The 19163-nt window shown below is 40.6% G+C and overlaps 3 protein-coding genes and 1 pseudogene across 3 annotated transcripts; 2 read left to right on the forward strand and 2 right to left on the reverse strand.

Moving 5' to 3' along the window:
• LOC8068095 (osmotin-like protein) lies at positions 322–1624 on the forward strand. Its single transcript, XM_002442303.2, has one exon. It carries the CDS (start codon positions 726–728, stop codon positions 1407–1409), a length of 684 nt encoding a protein of 227 aa, XP_002442348.1. The 5' UTR covers positions 322–725; the 3' UTR covers positions 1410–1624.
• LOC8068096 lies at positions 2869–4411 on the forward strand. Its single transcript, XM_021466105.1, has 4 exons — positions 2869–2979; positions 3069–3698; positions 4129–4176; positions 4285–4411. Exons 1-4 carry the CDS (start codon positions 2869–2871, stop codon positions 4333–4335), a joined length of 840 nt encoding a protein of 279 aa, XP_021321780.1. The 3' UTR covers positions 4336–4411.
• Positions 10453–11293, reverse strand: LOC8068869 (serine/threonine-protein kinase STY8). The gene is made up of 4 exons (XM_021466106.1): positions 11067–11293; positions 10843–10957; positions 10577–10641; positions 10453–10480 (listed from the first exon to the last, which is right to left on the reverse strand). The coding sequence occupies exons 1-4, from the start codon at positions 11291–11293 to the stop codon at positions 10453–10455; spliced, it is 435 nt and encodes a 144-aa protein (XP_021321781.1).
• On the reverse strand, positions 11974–16578 carry LOC110437618 (annotated as a pseudogene).

A 19163-nucleotide genomic window follows, 5' to 3' on the forward strand; every position in this document is an offset into this window, starting at 1 on the left:
GAAACAAAGAGTTATATAGGTCTTTGAAGTGGTTTTTGCTGGGGGCAGAGGCAAATTGAGTTGGGTGTGGTTTATGAATTGTACTATGTTGTTGTGTGGAGATCTGCCTCTTGCTACCAACATACCATATCATCATTTGTTGAGCATATAAGAATACCATGGTGAAATGTGAATTGTCTTTCGTTTTACGCCCGCAGGTTGCTAACTTCAATGCAGACTGCAGGTTTGACCCCCTGGATTGGTGCCACAGAGCATTGTGCGTTAAGAGTGAGCGCTAGAGAATGCTACTTGTTCTCTTGCTTTATCTAAACATGGAATCAAATCAAGCAAACTTGTCAACACACCTTCAGTTAAGCAAAGTGTAAAGAAGTAAAGGGGTGCTAGAGAATGCTACTTGTTCTCTTGCTTTACCTTTGTCCATGTCCTCACTCCTCAAGTTGTCTGCCGCTATGCTCCTCTTTTATCTTTTACCCCTTTTTTGATTTTTGATTAAATAAATGAAACGATTGTCGATCCTAGCTCTTGTAGGACTATATTGAAAATCATCTATCACTAGCATTAAAGATCTTTTTTCTCCAATTTGACCCTTCTCATGGACGTCGTCACTTCACTAAGCTCGCCTATAAAAGCGTGTGTTGTTTTGTCATTGTCATCACAAACTCACGCCTAACGACACGATTCAGCTACTGCGAGCTAACAGCTCTGTCAAGGACTCACTGACGGCCATGGCCAGAGCCCTGGTCCTCGTCGCTGTCCTCCTCGCCGCCAGCGCCGCCGGCTCCACGACGGCGACCACGCTGACCATCCACAACCTCTGCCCCCACCCAGTCTGGCCGCTGGTGACCCCGAACTCAGGCCTCCCCTCCATCTCCGACAACACGGCGCGCCTCGACCCCAACGCGCTGCTCTCCCTCTCCTTCCCGCCCACCTTCTGGGCCGGGCGCGTGGCCGCGCGCACGGGCTGCGACGCCGCGGCGTCGGGCTGCTGGACGGGCGCCGCGCCGCCCGCCACCGTCGTGCAGGTCACCGTCCACGACGGCGGGGACCTGGACCAGGCCGCGTACAGCGTCAGCCTCGTCGACGGCTTCAACGTGCCCGTGGTCGTCAGCCCGCAGGCGATCGCCGGCGGCGGGCAGTGCCCCGCGCTGGGTTGCCCCGTCGACCTCAACTGCGACTGCCCTCCTGCGCAGCGCGCCGCCGAGGGCGTGGCCTGCCGCGGCCCGCCGGAGTACTTCAAGAACCGGTGCCCGCTCACCCGGACCACGCCCACCGACGTCGAGCCCGTCCCGCAGAGCTGCCGCGGGCCCGGCGAGCTCAAGGTCGTCTTCTGCCAGGCGACCATCGTCACAGGCGCCGCCGGAGCCGGCGAAGCCGAGATGGTCATCCGCTCCGTCGTCGCCGACAGCTAGACTGATCGATCGAGACGTCCAGAGCTCCATTGGCCTCCTCGCTTCGTTGAATCCTTGTCATGATTTCTTTTTACATGCTACATGTGTTTGTGTTTATTAGTAGGGGTTTGTGTTTATTAGTAGGGGGGTTTTGCTTTGGCCTCGACGCGTGTACTCTGGTGGTTTTTAGAAATCAGCACTGAAGCAAAATAATAATGCCCAGTTCTAAACCTCAATCTCAAAATAGACCATTTTTTTTCCGTGCAAAATTCCTTGTTTCCAAACCAAACTGTCATAATATACCTCGCCTTTGCAAAATTCAGATGTGTTATTAAACTGAGAAAATTTTAAATCCACGGAGCACGCGTGAATGTGATTGAGGACGACGAAAACGCTTACGACCATACCGTAGTAGCTTTTGGCATATATACTTTGCTTCTACCGAGAAAAAGCGTTAAAGCGGATGTTGCGGATATCAAAGGCCTGATCCTCATGTCGTCATAATTGTCTTGTCAACTTTTGATAAAGCTTAGTTGTGTCAAAGACGAAAGACTAGTAGTCTATTTTATACTCCTCCGTCCACGAAAGAATCAATTCCTAAGATCCGTACCAGTCAAACTTTTTAAAGTTTGACTAACTTTATAGAAAAGAGTAACAACATCTATAATATAAAATGCACATTATATAAAAATATATTCTACGATGAATCTAATAATACTAATTTAATACTATAAATCTTAGCATTTTTTTCTAAAAATTTGGTCAAAGTTTAAAAAGTTTTACTTAGGACAACTCTAGAAATTGACTCTTTCGTGGACGGAGGGAGTATGACATAAGTTAGAATAATATGATCTTCTAGATTATATTTTAACTATTTATTTATTTTATACTATATTATTTATGCTTACAAATCATTGAATAGTATAATTCCTTACAAATTCAATCATATAAAACTTATATTAATAATTTAAAAGTATTAGTCTAATTATTGCTCAAAGTTTTTAAAGTTTAAATTTTAATATACGTGTGTGCTAAATAAAATGGACCAGAAGAGTATATAATATGATCATATATCAAGATCCATCTTTTTTACCCCTCGAAAATATGCGAAGGTCCATTGAATTATGAAAACAATAATTTGAACCCGATGAATAGTTAGAGCGGATTAATTATTCTTCGATCTTATTTGATATTATAAATATTCATATTTTTTAATATATTATTGGGTAAACTTAAGGTATTTTAACTTGTGCTAAAATAACATTCTTTTCTGAACAGAGTACTTGAAAATGAGCTTCTATAGAAAGTTGGTTGAAACCGGTCGAAATTAATTGCCATGCAGGGCGCGGAAAAAGTCTATCTACCTATTATAGGTTATTAGGCTAGTCTCAATGGGCATTTCATGGGCGTTTCATGCGTATTTAATATAGGGACACATCAGCACAGAAGGAATATTTGCATGAAACAGTAAGGAGAGAGAATGCAATCGTTTCATCCCGGTGAAACGCGGGCGCGCTGTTTCCAAAGTATCGGGAACCGGGTGAAACGAAGTGAAACCAGCGCTGTGGCATTTCATTTCATCCCTGATCCCGTGCGGGCGGGATCCGCGCCGTCCTCGTCGTCTTCGCGCGCGCAAGCTGAATCTCCCGCTCCCCGTCCCTTCCATGCCACCGTATCCAGCCCCGTTGCCGCCCAGAGAGTACTCCATTCTCGCGCGTGAAGAATACGGCGCCGCCGGTCGAAGGGGCCCACCGTCGGCCGCTCCCCGTCGTTGCGACCCGCCGCCGGCCGAAGGGGACCCGCCACCGTCGTTGCGACCCGCCGTCGGCCGCTCCCCGTCGTTGCGACCCCATCCTTGCGGCCGTCCGCCATGGATCCGCCGGGAAACCTCAGCGGCCTGGGATCCTCACCGCCCGGGGATCCTCAGAGGCCTCGCGGTGGAGGGAAGGCGCCGCCGGTAGGGGACGGTCCTCGGCGACCCGCGCCTCGCAGTGGAGGGAAGGCGCCGCCGCCCGCCATGGATTTGCCGCCGGCAGAGGATTCTCGGCGCCCCGCATCAGGCAGTGGAGGGAAGGTGCGCCAATCCAGACTTGGGTTGAAGAAGCCCTCCATTCTGGCGCCACAAGTTCATCCTCCGACGCCGCCATCGATTTCTTCCTCAGCTGCTGGGACTGGCGCCCCTGGTGCGCCCACTTCATCCCCTCCTGCAGCGATGACATCGTCCCTGCCAGGGCCAGCGCAAGGAGCAGGATGGGGGGCCATGTTCCCAAATTTTCCTGCTCAACATGGAAACCAACACAGCTCAGAATGGTATGTTTGATTCCGATCTCTGCATATTGTAGGATGTTTGTTTGTCTACAAATTGTTGGATGTTTGTTTGTCTAAAATTAGTTGGATGTCTGTTTGTCTACAAATTACAGGATATATCCGCCTGGTGGTTTTCTACGTATGATTGAACCACCTCACTATCCACCGCAACCACCAGGACATGGAGAAAATTTTCATTTTGTTGGTCAGAATGTGGCCTTTAACCAATCACCACCAGGAAGTACCTACACAACACCATCACAGACTTAAGAATGATTTGATCGAACATATTTGGAATAAGTTTGGTGGTCATGCACGTAGAACTGGAGTTTGAGATATAATACATGTAATTGTTTTATATTTTTGTATCATTTATTTATATATATGGATGGTATGTCTGAATGCCCATTATCAATTACTTTGGTTTCTGCAGGGTGCCATTGTGGAAGTGATCTCTGGTTTCTGCAGGGTGCGGAGCAAGGTTAGTGCTGGGAACCTGATCACTGTCAATGAACCTGATAGCACTATGGTTGGTTTCTGAAGGGTGCTCGATCATGTCAATGAACAAACTATTTTTTTGTCTGTACAGGATGAAGCAACGATGTCCATCCAATGTGTTCTAGTTTATGGGTTCAACTGAAGGCTATCGGCTGCACTACTATCGTTGCTTTTTTTTTATTTCGAACTGCTCTATGTATCGGTTACCTGAACTGCTCTACGCCTCTACTATGTTTTAGTGACCTGAACTACTATCGGCTGCACTACTATCTTGGTTATCTATGTTTCGGTGACCTGAACTGCTATATATGAATATGGGTTCCTGTCAAAACTCTTTATTTTATCATTGTTCCTATACCGTTTCTGCTGCAGTGATTAACATGCAACGTTTGGGTACAAATGGCTACATGGCCAACGGAGCATATGATCTGATCGTTTGACAGCAATTAAATGCTTTAGTTTGTTTTGGAAATGATGAGATGAAACACTGCATTGTGGAGTATAGTTTCATCAATTATTTCATCCTATGAAAGCTGATGTGGCGTTTTGGAAACCGTGAAGTGAAACAAGCACTGAGATTAGCCTTATAGGTTCTTAGACTATCTCCAACAATTGTTACCCAAAATACAATACCCATTTGTCCTTTGGGTAGCGCTACAGGTAAAAGGTTCCATACCTATTTTTAGTCTTCTCCAACAACAAAACCTAAAAGACAACACTCTCTGCAAATAGTTCTCAAGGAGAGAGAAAACCCAAATTTGGATTATGCCTCTCATGATACCCAAAATGGGTCTTCCGTATAGGTACTCTGTTGGAGGCTATAGATATTGTGTTGGAGACCCATTTTGGGTTTGGGTTCCCAAATGGGTCTCCTGGAGACAGCCTTACTGGTTGCAATATGATTATTTATTTACGAAAGAATAGTTGAAATAGCCATCAGCGCAAGGCGCGAAAGAAGTCTAGGTACAAATTTTTTTTTAAAGAAAGTAGTAAAAAAACTACTCGAGGCACGCTAAAAAAACATAGCCGACAAGATGAACCGGTCGTTAGAGTCCAGATTGCCACCTAGGCCTTGTTTAGTTCTAAAAGATTTTGTAAAATTTTCAGATTTTTCGTCACATCGAATTTTATATTAAATATAGATAAAAATAAAAACTAATTATACAGTTCACCTGTAATTTACGAGATGAATTTTCTGAGTTTAATTAATCTATAATTGGTATATTTGTCAAATACAAACGAAAATGTGATAATATCTATTTTGCAAAAAGATTTTGGAACTAAACAACATATTGTTTTTGAAAAAGTCATTGAAACATCAAAGAAGTTTTCACCGAACAGGTGGATGGGTTGCACCACATGAGTTGTTTTGATTGGTGGTGCAGGGTCGCGCATCTACAGAACAAATTTATTTATATATATAATGTCCCTACATCAAATCATTTCGTTAATATGTAATGTGTAGAAAGGGCATGGAACAAACATCAACAATTAAGTTTCTATATTGATGCAAACAATTGTCTTTATATACTTTTTAGATAACAAAAACATTTCCAGCTTCAACCTCTTCTTTCAAAGAGGCATTTAGTTAAAATTAGCAATCACAAACTTATCTGCCGAGTCTGCTAGCCATTCAACGGTGTTTTTCTCTCACAACAAATCAACGAGCAGTATTTTCAATCATGGCTTATGAGCCAAACGACATGTGGTGGAGTAAAAACCAAACAAAGAAGAGTTTCACATTATTGACTAACTCTTTTAAAGGAACTCCCTTTTGTTTCCAATGTACGTTGTGCAAGAATCATCAACTTCTTTTGTTCTTCTTTGATGGACTACTAGAGCCAATATGTCCTCCTGAAAAAGCCCCCTGCATGTAATTTTGGGTTGACATTGATCAAACCTATTGTTGCGAAAGCACACAAACAATGCAAATGCCAATGTCAATAATTTTAAGCTATTATTATTTTATACCTCCCGTCTAATAATCCAATGAGGCTTTTATGTATGCCAACTATATTATTAGTAGTGTAATATTAAACCCATTATGGATAGTAGTCTAAAGAAACATAGCATAATAACAATCAAAGAAGAGGTGTAGGATGGTTTTGAAGTGACTACAAAAAAAAAATCTATTCCCATTGGACATTCCAATTGCATCTATCTAAGTTATCCATGTTAGAATAACGCATCTTTTAAATACCACATGAAGATATTGTTCTTTAATGGTATTTGTATGCCCAATATATTTCATTGCTCTTAATCCAAATACAATTGTTGACAAGGAAATTATACATTGATTTATATAGAGATTCATACAAACTCATCGCCCCTATCATTTAATTGCACATGTACAGTTGTTGTAGTCAAGTTATGCCATTTAACAAATTTGTTTACTCCCCTAGCCCCCATAAATATAAGCGCTTGAAGATTTCAAATTTGTCTCTAAGTATAAGTATTTCTATGAATTGAACATGCTCAACCCCACTAGTAATTAATTGATCCATGAGCCCACACGAATTAGCACCAATGGCCAAGCATTTAATTCAAATATGAGTGGTCCCAAAGGTATGATGGAGTTTTTTTACGCTTGCTTAAGTTGATCACAAATTCATAGAAGTGCTTATACTTGGTAACTGAGGAAGCACCCATTAAGGCTCTTCTAAAAGAGACATTCAATAGAGTTAAGCTTACATGGATCACAAATGCTTCTTTCCTATGAACTATATTATACGAGGGGTATTGATATTTCAATGTTTGGTTCCCAATCCATTTATCTCCCAAAATCTAATCTAGTTACTAAATGATATTTCTCTAGACATGGCAACTTTGTTTTATAGATAAAATATAAGGCTCTTGTGATCAGCTCGTCACTGAGGACACGCGGTGGGCGTTGTTGGTTTGTGTGTTACCTGTGTGTGTTAGCCGTCAAGGCTATGATGGTCTGGTGTTGTGGGTATGTATATTCTGATCTGTGCCTATGTAAGGTTTTCATGCCTAGATTACCTTATAAACTAGGCCAATTCTATTCTTCTTAATTGAAAGAGAAGGGTTCTACCATTAGTTTCCAAAAAAAAGATAAATAAGACTTAGGAACTAGTCCTTGAAATCCACTAAATCCGTAAAACAAATGTGAATCTTCTAGGTTCTTTTATGCAAGACTTCAACTTCATATATCTTAGATGTTATTTTGCTCTAACAAGTCTCATAAAGATGTAGATGCAATCTTGTCCTGTAACAAACTCATACCAATGTTTGAGTCACTACTCTTCTCTTGCAGCTCTTTTTATTATCTATGAGCCTCTAGATTTAGTTCTGTTTGATATAACAAATGGGATTCAAGGGAAATGTTATGGTAGGGTTCATTATTTTATCTTATAATGTTGAGTATAGAAGTATAAAATACACTACATTGATGTGAAAAGGTAAATTACAAGCATATGCACACATTCTAAACAAGAAGACATGCACTAGCTAATTTAGGTGCTTGTGCAAAAACCAGTTGAGAAAGGAAACAACATACATGATTGTGTGCTGCTGTCTCCTTGAGACACTGCAGCAAACCATCTGTCTCCTACAAACAAAACTATGTAGTGTAAACATAAAAGCACCGATGCAAGCAATAGTATGTAACACACAAAACACTGATGCTTGACTGAATAATACTAGAATCTAGAGATTCATAACCACGATGCATGACAACACGTTATTGTTGTGTTAGTTAACACAAGCATATAGTCAGAATGATTTTGGGCATGCAAAGTAGGGATCACAAGTCTGTATATTTAGCTTGAATCCCTTAATTTCATAGCTTCATAAGTTAACATAAATTATTTACATATTATGAAAACTATGAGCTATGAAGAATTCCTCCCATTGTGCTCCTTATGAGAACAAAGCTGTTAGGATTAGGAATAAGATGCCTTGTTCTGACATCCTGTTGGCATTAGCTAGGCATAATTACATATAGTCTGTATTATTTGCCATGACAATGCAGATAGATATTATAATTCAAAATCTCTTATCTGACCATATGAAGGGATAATATACTCCGCCATAAGTTTCAACAGAACATGCTCCAAAAATAGATGTCGATGACAAGCACGTACACTACAAAATAATGGTCAAAGTTTACCTCTGTGTGCCAGCCATCAACAACAAATATATGCAAAGAAAAGCCATCACTTGTTGAGAAAACATGAGCTTCACGAATGTTCAGTCCAACTTCAGACAGCAAGGCAGACAACTACGAAACAACAGTGCGAACAAAAATTCAACCCAAGTACTAATATGGAAAGTCATTTATATCTGGAGTTGAAATGGAAACTACAATAGCCACTTGGTGCTCTAAGTCTTACCTGAGAGAGGAGCTTTGGCCGGTCCATGGTAGAAACAATTATTTCATGAAGATGAAGGATTCCTACGTCTCTGCTGTGGATATTTGAGTGTCAATTTCTACTGTGTCATGAATGAGACAACACAAACCCATATGTCAAGCAATTTAAGAGAATGATTTCCCCAAGGGAAGTTCCAAATATAGCACTCAGACAAACTGGTCGGAAATAGCACAAAGAAGTAAAAGTGGGTGAGGAAGACGAACACACTGAATTGCTAATAATGACTAATAACCTAGATGTTTACGCTCATGGTCGACCTAATTTGACAGTTACAACATGGCACAACTAGCCCTATATGGATGGTGAGTGGTGACTACAAAACGTATCCTTTCACATTATATCAAAGAAGTGGCTCTGAGCAATAAGATCATGTGTTTGATACATCTCTGCTTCAGTGGTGGATCAATTGTTTCACTTCGATTGGTGGAGCAACTTTACAGGTACAGTTAAAGTGTTTTTAGAAAATATGGTTAAACAACTTCTTCTGATTGTTAAATACTCCCTCCATCCTAAATTATAAGATATTTTATTTTTGACTTTAAATTTGACCACTCATCTTATTCAAAAAATATACAAAAATAGTTAAATTTAAGTTATTTTTGAAGAACTTTTATTAATAAACCACCCCCTACTCCACCTCGACGCCGCTCCGGTGCGTCTCCGGCTACTCTTGTTCTGTCCCGCCTCTTCTAGAGACCAGTGTCTACATCCGCCACGCCTTGCCTGCATGAAGAAGGGGCAGCTCCGAGAAAGCCCACACGTCTGGATGCAGGAGCTGGGCGAAGCAACTTTTAAAATTTTAGCTTCAGTTTCGCTGGAAGCCAGACGCTTGTGTGACCGGGTTTCCCGCAGATTCACGCTTTCAGCGGCACCTTCTTTACTCGTTTGGTAAATGAATGCGTGGAGTAGCTCCAAAAGTGGTAGGAGAATGTGCACCAAATATTAACCTAACTCTTCCATGCACCTTTGTTTGCATACAGCTCTGTTTACAACAAAGGGAAGCATGGTAGAAACATTCTACCAATTTACACCAATCAGGCATAAAGTCTCGTCTTTTATATATATATAAAGGCAAGAGTTGGGCCATCGGTATATCATTCAAGATTTTATAAATGCAAACTGTGAAACATGAGACATTTGAGCATCTCCAATAGTCCCAAAAACAAAATAATTGAGGTGGAGGTTACAGATAGAGGCATATGGCTGAGCATCTCCAATAGTCCCAAAACAAAATAATTGAAAATCAATGAGGCTTAGAAGTGGATAAAACTTTGGAAGCATATTTTGGTTTCTCCAATCGTTTCTAAAATTTTGCTCCTAAAAGATAGGAGACAATTTTACATCAGTAACTACAGACTATTTTCAAATCACTCCACCACTTTTATAATTTTTTTCTATGTTTTACTTTTATTGTTTCTCACATCCTTCAACCGCCAGATTGGTCAATTGATATGCGTGTGTATATTTCCATGCAATTGCATTGATTTTCCCAAGTGCAGAAATATTAAAAGTTGAGATAGAGAGTTGTGGGAAAGCGGTTTTTTTCGGTCTTGCCAAAAAAATCAAGAATGGCAGTGGGTTTTGTAAACTCTTGGTAGTACTATCTAAATCTCTAATAAATCCAAGGTAGACAAAGACCTCGTGGAACTGCTCTGAGTCATCCGCAACTATTCTTGTCTCTAAACTGATGTCATCCATCCTTTCTCATGCATGGCTCGATCAAATCCTCTCTAAATTTAGTTTATAAGTGCAATATATAACACCCTGCAAGATATATGTACGTATAAGGTAGAATTTGTTTTCTGCAGAATTGGATCGAAGCTCATTCAAACTACAGAAGACAAACAGGTTGATCTCAGCCGCTGTCATTGAAAGAGGCTGGTTTCAGTTGTACTACCAAATAAGGTAGTTAACATCAATCATCAAGAATTTATTATTAACCATGCAAGTGCTGCACAAAAGAGCGTGGGCTATATGTATTGCCTGTACCTCGAAGTGGCAGTGAGAGAGCCCCATGTGTTGTCTTGTGAATCCACCACCGGGCCAGGGATGCACTGCTCATACAGATAGGCAGAACAGAACAACTAACGATTATTTCAGTACAGTGCTAACACTTAATTAATACTCTCAGTCAGTAATCTCAGTCTCTCAGATAAGTCTTTGCTCGCGCGCTTTGGCTAGCTAGCTACCACACTTGAGATCGAGCTGAGAAACGATCCTGTAGATTAGAGTACTGATGATATGCTCACGTGTACGTGCAAGAAGCGGACATGGAAGACGGGGCGCTTGTCAGGGTCAGCGCACTCGTCGAGGATCCTCCGGTGCAGAAGCACGTCCTCCGCATTGTCCACGTTCACATCGATGGCGTAGCTGCACACCCATCATATGTATGAACGGGCATAGTATACATGTTTTACTATACTACTTCTACGCTGAGAAATACTCATACTATATATGTATCGATCAAGATGATGCTGACCTCATCGGCAGGCGCTGGAAGTGCCGGTGGAGCTGTTTGCCGAAGCTCGCCGGGTCTGAAACGACCTCGGGGATTCCCTTCTCCAGGAGACGGCCGAAGACCTCCTTCTCGAGTTCAGTGTACCCGGTGGACGACGAGTCTGCTACTGGGTCGGCGGCGGCAGCCCTGGAGCTGGAGATGGAGCACTGGACCACCGCGCTCTCCGTCGTGGCATCATCGTCCTCCATCGCTCCGGCGGTGCCGAGAGGTGAATTGCATGCCGCTTACGGGGCCGGCCCGATGGGACATAGACATGCTACTATATATTGCGACGGAAGTCCGGCCGGTAGCTAGATAGCGCGCGCCTAGGGTTTAGCGGCTGCGAGACAGAGAGGATCGGAGGAGTTCTCGAGGGAGGGGTTCCGGGGATGGCGACGAGACGGACAAATGGGCGGGCGGGGGAATCCGAGGGGATATGATGGTCTTTGGCGGCGGCGGTGGCAGTGACAGCGGCAAAATCTATATAGTATCAATAACATTATTTTCCTATCTTATTCATATATCTGTCGGGTAATGAATTCGTGATGATCAAGCTAACAAATGAGTAGTAAGTCGTAGTTTGACTTGAACTACTAGCTTTTAAGGGCACTCCCACTGCAAAACTCTATCATGGAGTCTAAGACAATTAATTATATATTATTTATGATATTTTGCTGATGTGGTATCATATTTATTGAAAAAAGTGGTAGAAAAAATAAGACTACAAGTCTTATTTAGACTCTAAGTCACATTGTTCGAGATAATAAATGACTTTAGACTTTATGATAGAGTCTGCATTGTGAGTGCTCTTAGGTAGGGAACAAGGCCTTTAAAAAAAGCAAAAAGACACATTGATGCCCCACTCGATCGGCATGCATCGCTGCGTCCATCAGCTGTTGGTGGTGAAGCTGTAGCTGTAGGACGCGTAGGAGATGGTGGCGTTGGTCCAGCACCGGTGGACCTGCTCCGCCCTCGCGCCGCCGTCCCCGTCCCCGGACCCGGCGTCGGCGCGGCGACCAGCGCGACGTGCAGCGTTGGTATATACAAGTGGTCCGGCGACGGGTGCGCCACCCTCCCCTCCCGTGCGGCGCCTTCTCCTAGTACCGCTTCACGTCGTCGAACGTGCCCATCTTGCATTGCGCAGGTTGTGCGTGGCGCTGCCGGAGCCGAGGATGACGACGCCCTTCCTCCTCCCGCAGCGGCGGCGCCAGCGCCCTGCCGAGGTTCTAGTGGTACGTACGTGCCGTCGCGGCCGGTCTGCACCGATAGCTGGAACACGGGGATGTCGGCGTCCGGGTACATGAGCATCAGCAGCGGCACCCAGGCGCCGTGGTCTAGCCCGCGGCGGCGGTCCTCGGCCACCGGCCCCGAGCCTGGCTTGCTCCAGGAGCTAGCTCCTTGGTCCGCAGGGGCAGGGCTATGTCCGGGGCGTCCGGCGCGGGGTACTTGGTCCGCCGACCGGAATCGAGGCCTTGTTCTAAAAAAAAAAGGGTAAAATTTTTTAGATTTCCATTAAATTAAATCTTACGGTATTTGTATAAATGTTTTGAGTCTAGGCCTTGTTTAGTTCACCCTAAAATTTAAAAAACTTTTCAAGATTCTCTATCACGTCGAATCTTGTAGCACATGCATGAAGCATTAAATATAAACGAAAACAAAAACTAATTGCACAGTTTGTCTATAATTTACAAGACGAATCTTTTAACCATAGTTAGTCTATGATTGGATAATATTTGCCACAAATAAACGAAAATGCTACAATAGCAAAATCCAAAATCTTTTCACAACTAAACAAAACCTTAATTAATTTATGATTATATAATATTTACCAAATACAATCAAAAACTTTTCACCGTCTAAACAAGAGCTTTCCTCGGTTTGCCGGCCCGCGTCGGCAGTCTAAGGGCTTCCGCAACAAGGAAGCCAAATCGCCAGCCTACGTGGAGCTCAAAATAATAAAAAATAATTAATATACTCTAATCTGCAGAGCATGGGAGCAACGGTCAGAGAGAGTAAAATCATCGGATGGTGTGCGAGCTTAGCGCTTCCAATCTCGCTAGTACTGTTCATTTCTCTGATTCTCTCTCTGTATGATTGGCCCTCCTAGCTAGCTAGCACTGTGTCAGCCATTGCGGACGCCCTTAAGCAAATGACGCACGACGTCCCGGCGTGTTTCTTTGGAGTCGCTAACAAGGAAAGGAAATTAAAGGAAAGGGAGCGGAGTTCATAAGATGGGCCGTCCTCTTGGTCTTGGATCAGGCCCTGTCTTCCATTATGGGCTTGTTTACACAGGCAGAGCCGATAAATTGCTGTGGTCTCGACCAAAGAAAATGACTCTCACACTCTCCAAGAGACAGGGAATGATTTGTTTATTTTTTCCAAAGAAAGAAAAAAAAAAGAACAATGTTTAGTTCATGAAGTATTTTGCAAAAAAGTCAAAAACCCAAAACCTTGAGACTCCCACCAAAATTCTAACACCAAAATTTTTTAGTTTTGATGTTCACTTGCCAAAAAGTTTTGCAAAACTTTTCAGATTCCCTTCACATCAAATCTTGTGGCACATGTATAGAGCATTAAATATAGATAAACAAATAACTAATTGCATAGTTTATATGTAATTCGCGAGACGAATCTTTTGAGTCTAATTATTATATTATTGGATAATATTTTTCAAATACAAACGAAAGTGCTACCATGTCTATTTTGTAAAAAAAATTTGGAACTAAGGCCTTGTTTAGTTCCCAAAATTTTTGCAAAATTTTTCAGATTCTCCGTCACATCGAAGCTTTAGACGTATGCATGGAGTATTAAATATAGATAAAAATAAAAACTAATTGTACAGTTTGGTCGGAATTGACGAGACGAATCTTTTAAGCCTAGTTAGTCTATAATTGGATAATATTTGTTAAATACAAACGAAATTGCTACAGTGCTGATTTTGCCAAAAATTTTGGAACTAAACAAGGCCCAACGTTTTGCAAAAAGTTTAGGGCCAAAATATTTTGGACATGTTTACTTCCAAAATGCAAAATAGCAAAAATTTTTGCATTAAAAAGTTTACAAGCCCCGGTTTTCACCGTTTTGCGATTTGAGTTTATATGGGTCCCTCCAATATTTATTTCTCAGCCGGGCTCGGTACGCAGTAGTTGAGGTCACGACTATTTAGAGTCAGAAAAAGAAAGAACGGTATCTTCCACCGAAAATCCAAATTCTAAATTAAATTAAATATGAACTAAAGCAGTGCTGTATCTAGGTGCTATGGAATTTAATTCTAAGACATATTGGATTCCGTGTTGTACGAGTTAACATGACACGTCAAAGCACATTACGGTATCTAATTCTAAAACAAATCGATATACTATCCGATCCATATAAAATATACATTTGTATCGTCAAATAAATTTATTAAAAATCTAGATTCAAAGATCCTTTTAATAATAATATTTATGTACTTTCTCAGTAAGCTAAAACGGCAGATATTTGAGACAGAGAAAGTATAAGTTAGAGGAGTATATATCTATATAGTGATGACTGATGAATTAGATTCAAAGACACTTTAGAAACGATAAGGTGACTATTGCATAAATCTTTAAATCATAAGTCATCCATTTGACCACTTAGTAAGTTGGGGCATGTTTTGCTAGTGGATTTCTAAGACATGGTTTTCTGTCCTTAACAAGAGTAGCAGGCAGAGCTCAGGGATAGGCTAACCGGCCGAAGCTGTTTGCAGATAACAAACCAAACAAGACCCATAAGTGTTGGTAACTTCTGACGGCCCAAAATAGACCTGACAAACCCAACCAACATCTCTCGTTTGGCTAATGAGCTTTGATAGAAAGTATTATTGACTGATTTGTTATGAGAGAAAAACATTGTTAAATAGCCGGCAGATCTCAAGCGAACGAGACAGTGTTTCCCGATTATGTCCTCCTGGGACCTATCTGAATAAAAAAAATTCAAACCAAAAGGCAGCCCGTCATGAGTTTTTACTCCTATTTTATTTACTTTTTACCTCATCTCTGGTATGACACGTTTCATTGGATGCCCTGGCCGGATGCACAGTAGTGCATCGATTTCGTATCTCACTGCCGACATGGCGACAAAATGCCACCAGCCTCGAATATTTGCGTAGCATTTGATTTGATTCCTTCTAGGGGCGTAGCCGCGTAGTATGTGTATGTGTATTCTTTTGTTTTTTTACATGTACAGATCGGGTCAGTCCGTAGGTCCTCCGGATATTTGCGTAGTAACGAATGTGTTTATCAAAATACGGGGACTGTCAGTTGCAGCAGCACGGATGCTCAATTGCTCACGAAACTCGATCATCACATCAGTTACAGGTTGTTTATACTATTCACTGAATGATTGAACAGGCTTTTTATTTTTATGTTCAAAATTGATTTTTAAACTTATTTGTATACCATTCTAAATCCAACTTAGGAGTAGAATCAAGTCAAGAGAAAAACATAGTTAATATGAACTAAATTTAATTCAAAACGAAACAACAATAATGAAAAGAATTTTTTTAAAAAAAAAGAGAGCCACAAATCAACATGTTTTTTTAACGATCAACAGATACGAAATCATGTTGATATTTAGGTGTGGCTTTTAAGAAAAATAATGATGTAGGCGTTGCTTTTAAGAAATATGATGTGTGTTTCGGTGGCGTGCTTGCTGTTATGCTTCTTTATTCTCTCGTCACGTCAAATATTTACATACATAAATGGAGTACTCAGACCTTATTTAGTCCTCAAAAAATTTTATAAAACTTTTAAGATTTCTTGTTATATCAATCTTAGGCACGTACATGAAACATTAAATAATATAAAAAAATAACAACTGTACAGTTTAACTGTAATTTGGAAGACGAATTTTTTGAGTATACTTAGTCCACGATTGGACAATATTTGTCAAATATAGATGAAAGTGCTACAGTGTCTATTTTGAAAAAAAATTGAAAATAAACAAGGTCTAAGTATAGACTATTTACAAAACAAAAAACACAGTTAAAAAGTAATTTGCGAGATAATTTTTTTAAACTTATAATTAGACAATAATTACCAAATAAAACAAAAATACTATAGTACTTCCTCCATCCCAAAGCATCTCCAACCATTATGCATTTGAAGTTATGCATTTTAGCCAAATCGCAAACCCCCAAATGAAAATAGCAAGGCTAAAATCAGGTGATCTCCAACCGTTATGCAAAATGCCAAGTCTATCATCTTTTTTTCCCGGAAATTTTGTTTCGCGGCACTCCTTTCCGCGCGGCCAATCGATCCCGCGCCAAACAGCCCGCCGTCGTCTCCCGTTCACCAATTCCCGCGCCAAACAGCCGCGCAGTACCGATCGTGAGCTGCGCAGTTCATCGTTCCCGTTCGCAGTACCGATCTCCTGTTCCGTTAGTTCCCGTTCACCGTACCAGTTCGTCGTCTGTTGGCCATCATTTCGTCGTCGTACAGGTTCGCCCCTTGGCTCCAGTACCGATCTCCATCGTGAGCTGGCGAAGGAGGACGCGCGATGCTTCTCCTATCGCGCGAAGTGGTGGCGGCGCGAAGGGAAACCACGTGAAGGGAAGAAAAAAGCCCGCGAGGTGGAACCAACAATCCCGTGATCTCTATTTGCATAGCCGGACTCCTTTGGTATATATGCCAAATTTCCACCTCCAAATGCATAGCTATGTAAAATGCAAAGTCCAAATACATAACGATTGGAGGGGTTTTTTTTGGAGTTTTATGCATTTTGGTAAATGCCAAGTCTATTTGCATAATGGTTGGAGTTGCTCTAAGTCATTCCAAGAATCTTAGAGAGTCAAATTTTTTAAAGTTTGACCAGATTTATATGATAAAATAATAATTATTATGATACCAACTAAATATCATTAGATTCTTCCTTAATTATATTTTCATAGTATACTCACTTTATGTTACAAATCTTAGTATTTCACTCTATAATTTTAGTTAAACGTGAAAATGTTTTAACTCTTCAAAATTCTTGGAATGACTTACAATTTGAAATGGAGGGAGTACTTATTAAATTTTAACAACCACAATCAAACATCCCGTCAGTATCACGGTGTGATGTGCCTCGACTTACTAGTATCTGAAAATCGTTTTTTGTAACACAGATAAGGATAATATGCGCGTGAAGGCAATACCTGTGACGAACAGACATTCCCGGAACACGAATTGAAATTTGCAAAGTAGCTTCGCCTAAATTAGGATTTGTTGGTGATTTTTTTGTTTTGTTACTATAGCACTTTTGTTTGTATTGAGTAATTAATATCGAATTATAAATTAATTAGGTTTAAAAATTTTGTCTCGTAAATTACAGAGGAACTATATAATCAGTTATTTTTTACTCTATATTTAGTGTTTTATGTATGTACTGTAATATTTGATATGTAAAATTTTTATAGAAACTAATAAGGCCTTAACGTCGCGCGCCCATGGAAATATCTCGAATCAAACCGCATCGTTTTTTATATTTTTATATTTGATCTGATTGAATTCGTATTTTCTTATTCGAATTTATTGTTTTCATTTTCGTATTTTAGATATTTCGTATTTCAAATGTAAAAGTAGAAAATGGTTTAGACATTTTTCGACCATTTTTTATTTTTCTACTTTTAATTTGAAATATTTCGAATTCAAAATTTTGTTTAAACCAAATTTAGCCAACTGCACGGGCCCAGTTAGACTACTTACCATGCAGCTGCGTTCATTCTACTGGTGACCAACTTCGTTCCTACTGGCTATTAATTGCTTGTGTCTAGACTTGTTTTATGTGTGGGCTATTGTATTAAATACCTAAGACCAAAGATCATGTACTTTTTAATTATTAGATGCACTTGAATTTAATCGTGCATATATTTAATCATGCACTTGGTACTATAGGTCGATATTTCGTATTGAGTTTTCGTATATCGACTGTGTTCGACGTAAATCCGCTTGATTCGTTTTCAGAATTCTCGATATTTTTTGAGAGAACAGGAGGGCTCCGCCCTGGGATTTTATTAATACTTTTTGAAAAATAAAAAGAGGGCTCTGAGTACAACAATCAAGGTAAAAAAAGAAAAAAATCTCGATATTTTGTAAGTTTACGTCGTTTTCGTTTCCGATTTTATCGTTTTTGTTTTCGTATTTCAAATATAAAAATAGAAAAATAGAAAATAATTTAGAATTTTTTTGACCATTTCCAACCGCCATGCATGTATCGATCTTTTTTTAACCCCTCTCGTTCTTGCTGCAGTACCCGCGTGCCTCTGCATGCTACTAGTAGCTCAGTGGAGTACAAATGCTGCTCGGATCTCGATCCATAGACACTGTAGTACTGCACTGTACACGCAGGGAGGGGGGGGGGGGGGGCAAAAGAGACTTTTTTTCTGAAAGAAAAAGAGACAATTTTGATTACTACTAGGCCATCCATGTTAATGTTAGCGGCTACTGTAAAAGTTATAAAGGTAACCATGAACTCAATTTATTAGAGTTGCTAACAGGCCGTGCTCATTTTTAGCCAGGGTCCATTGAACAATTAGACCGCAAGCAGTCCAGGGGATGATGCTAAAAGTTATTCAGAGTATATATTTCTGACATAAGCCTCGGAATCATGGGTTCAACTTTTTATTTATTTGGGGATTTATCCTATTTTCAGGATAATATTTTCTGGGCTCAACTCCGCTACTTAATCACTGCTCCCATTTTTGTTTTCTCTCCGTACCCACTTTATGTATTCCACCAATTTGATCCGATATACTTACGAGTTTATTTATACTAATGATAAATAATATTCAAATACATAACCCGAGCAAGATAATTCAAAGTTAAACGATATTGCTCACCATATCGCATAGTTCATCAAACCATCAAGTCCACCAAAATGAAACATATCAATGGCATCGACTCCTCCATTGCCATCACCACCCACTACCAAATAAATGAACTGTACATGGAAACAACCAAATCAATCCTAAATCGACTAGGTGGATGTGAAAGGTATGGTCATGCACCAAACTGCATAGATATATAAATCCTCTTTTACTTGAATTTGGATGTTCATTTTATGGCATGTTTAGCATGG

The sequence above is a fragment of the Sorghum bicolor genome, chromosome 8 (genome assembly GCF_000003195.3).
Source record: "Sorghum bicolor cultivar BTx623 chromosome 8, Sorghum_bicolor_NCBIv3, whole genome shotgun sequence".
Classification (NCBI taxonomy): domain Eukaryota; kingdom Viridiplantae; phylum Streptophyta; class Magnoliopsida; order Poales; family Poaceae; genus Sorghum; species Sorghum bicolor.

Excerpts from the sequence above, each read along its gene's own strand:
- LOC8068096 (XM_021466105.1), top strand. The coding sequence starts at position 2,869 with ATGCAATCGTTTCATCCCGGTGAAACGCGGGCGCGCTGTTTCCAAAGT. Across the intron at positions 2,980-3,068 it reads TTCATTTCATCCCTGATCCC|CCCCGTTGCCGCCCAGAGAG; the intron begins GTGCGGGCGGGA and ends CACCGTATCCAG. Across the intron at positions 4,177-4,284 it reads TCTGCAGGGTGCGGAGCAAG|GATGAAGCAACGATGTCCAT; the intron begins GTTAGTGCTGGG and ends TTGTCTGTACAG.
- LOC8068095 (XM_002442303.2), top strand. The coding sequence starts at position 726 with ATGGCCAGAGCCCTGGTCCTCGTCGCTGTCCTCCTCGCCGCCAGCGCC.
- LOC8068869 (XM_021466106.1), bottom strand. The coding sequence starts at position 11,293 with ATGGAGGACGATGATGCCACGACGGAGAGCGCGGTGGTCCAGTGCTCC. Across the intron at positions 10,642-10,842 it reads TCCATGTCCGCTTCTTGCAC|TGCATCCCTGGCCCGGTGGT; the intron begins GTACACGTGAGC and ends CTGTATGAGCAG. Across the intron at positions 10,481-10,576 it reads TCTCTCACTGCCACTTCGAG|TACAACTGAAACCAGCCTCT; the intron begins GTACAGGCAATA and ends CTTATTTGGTAG.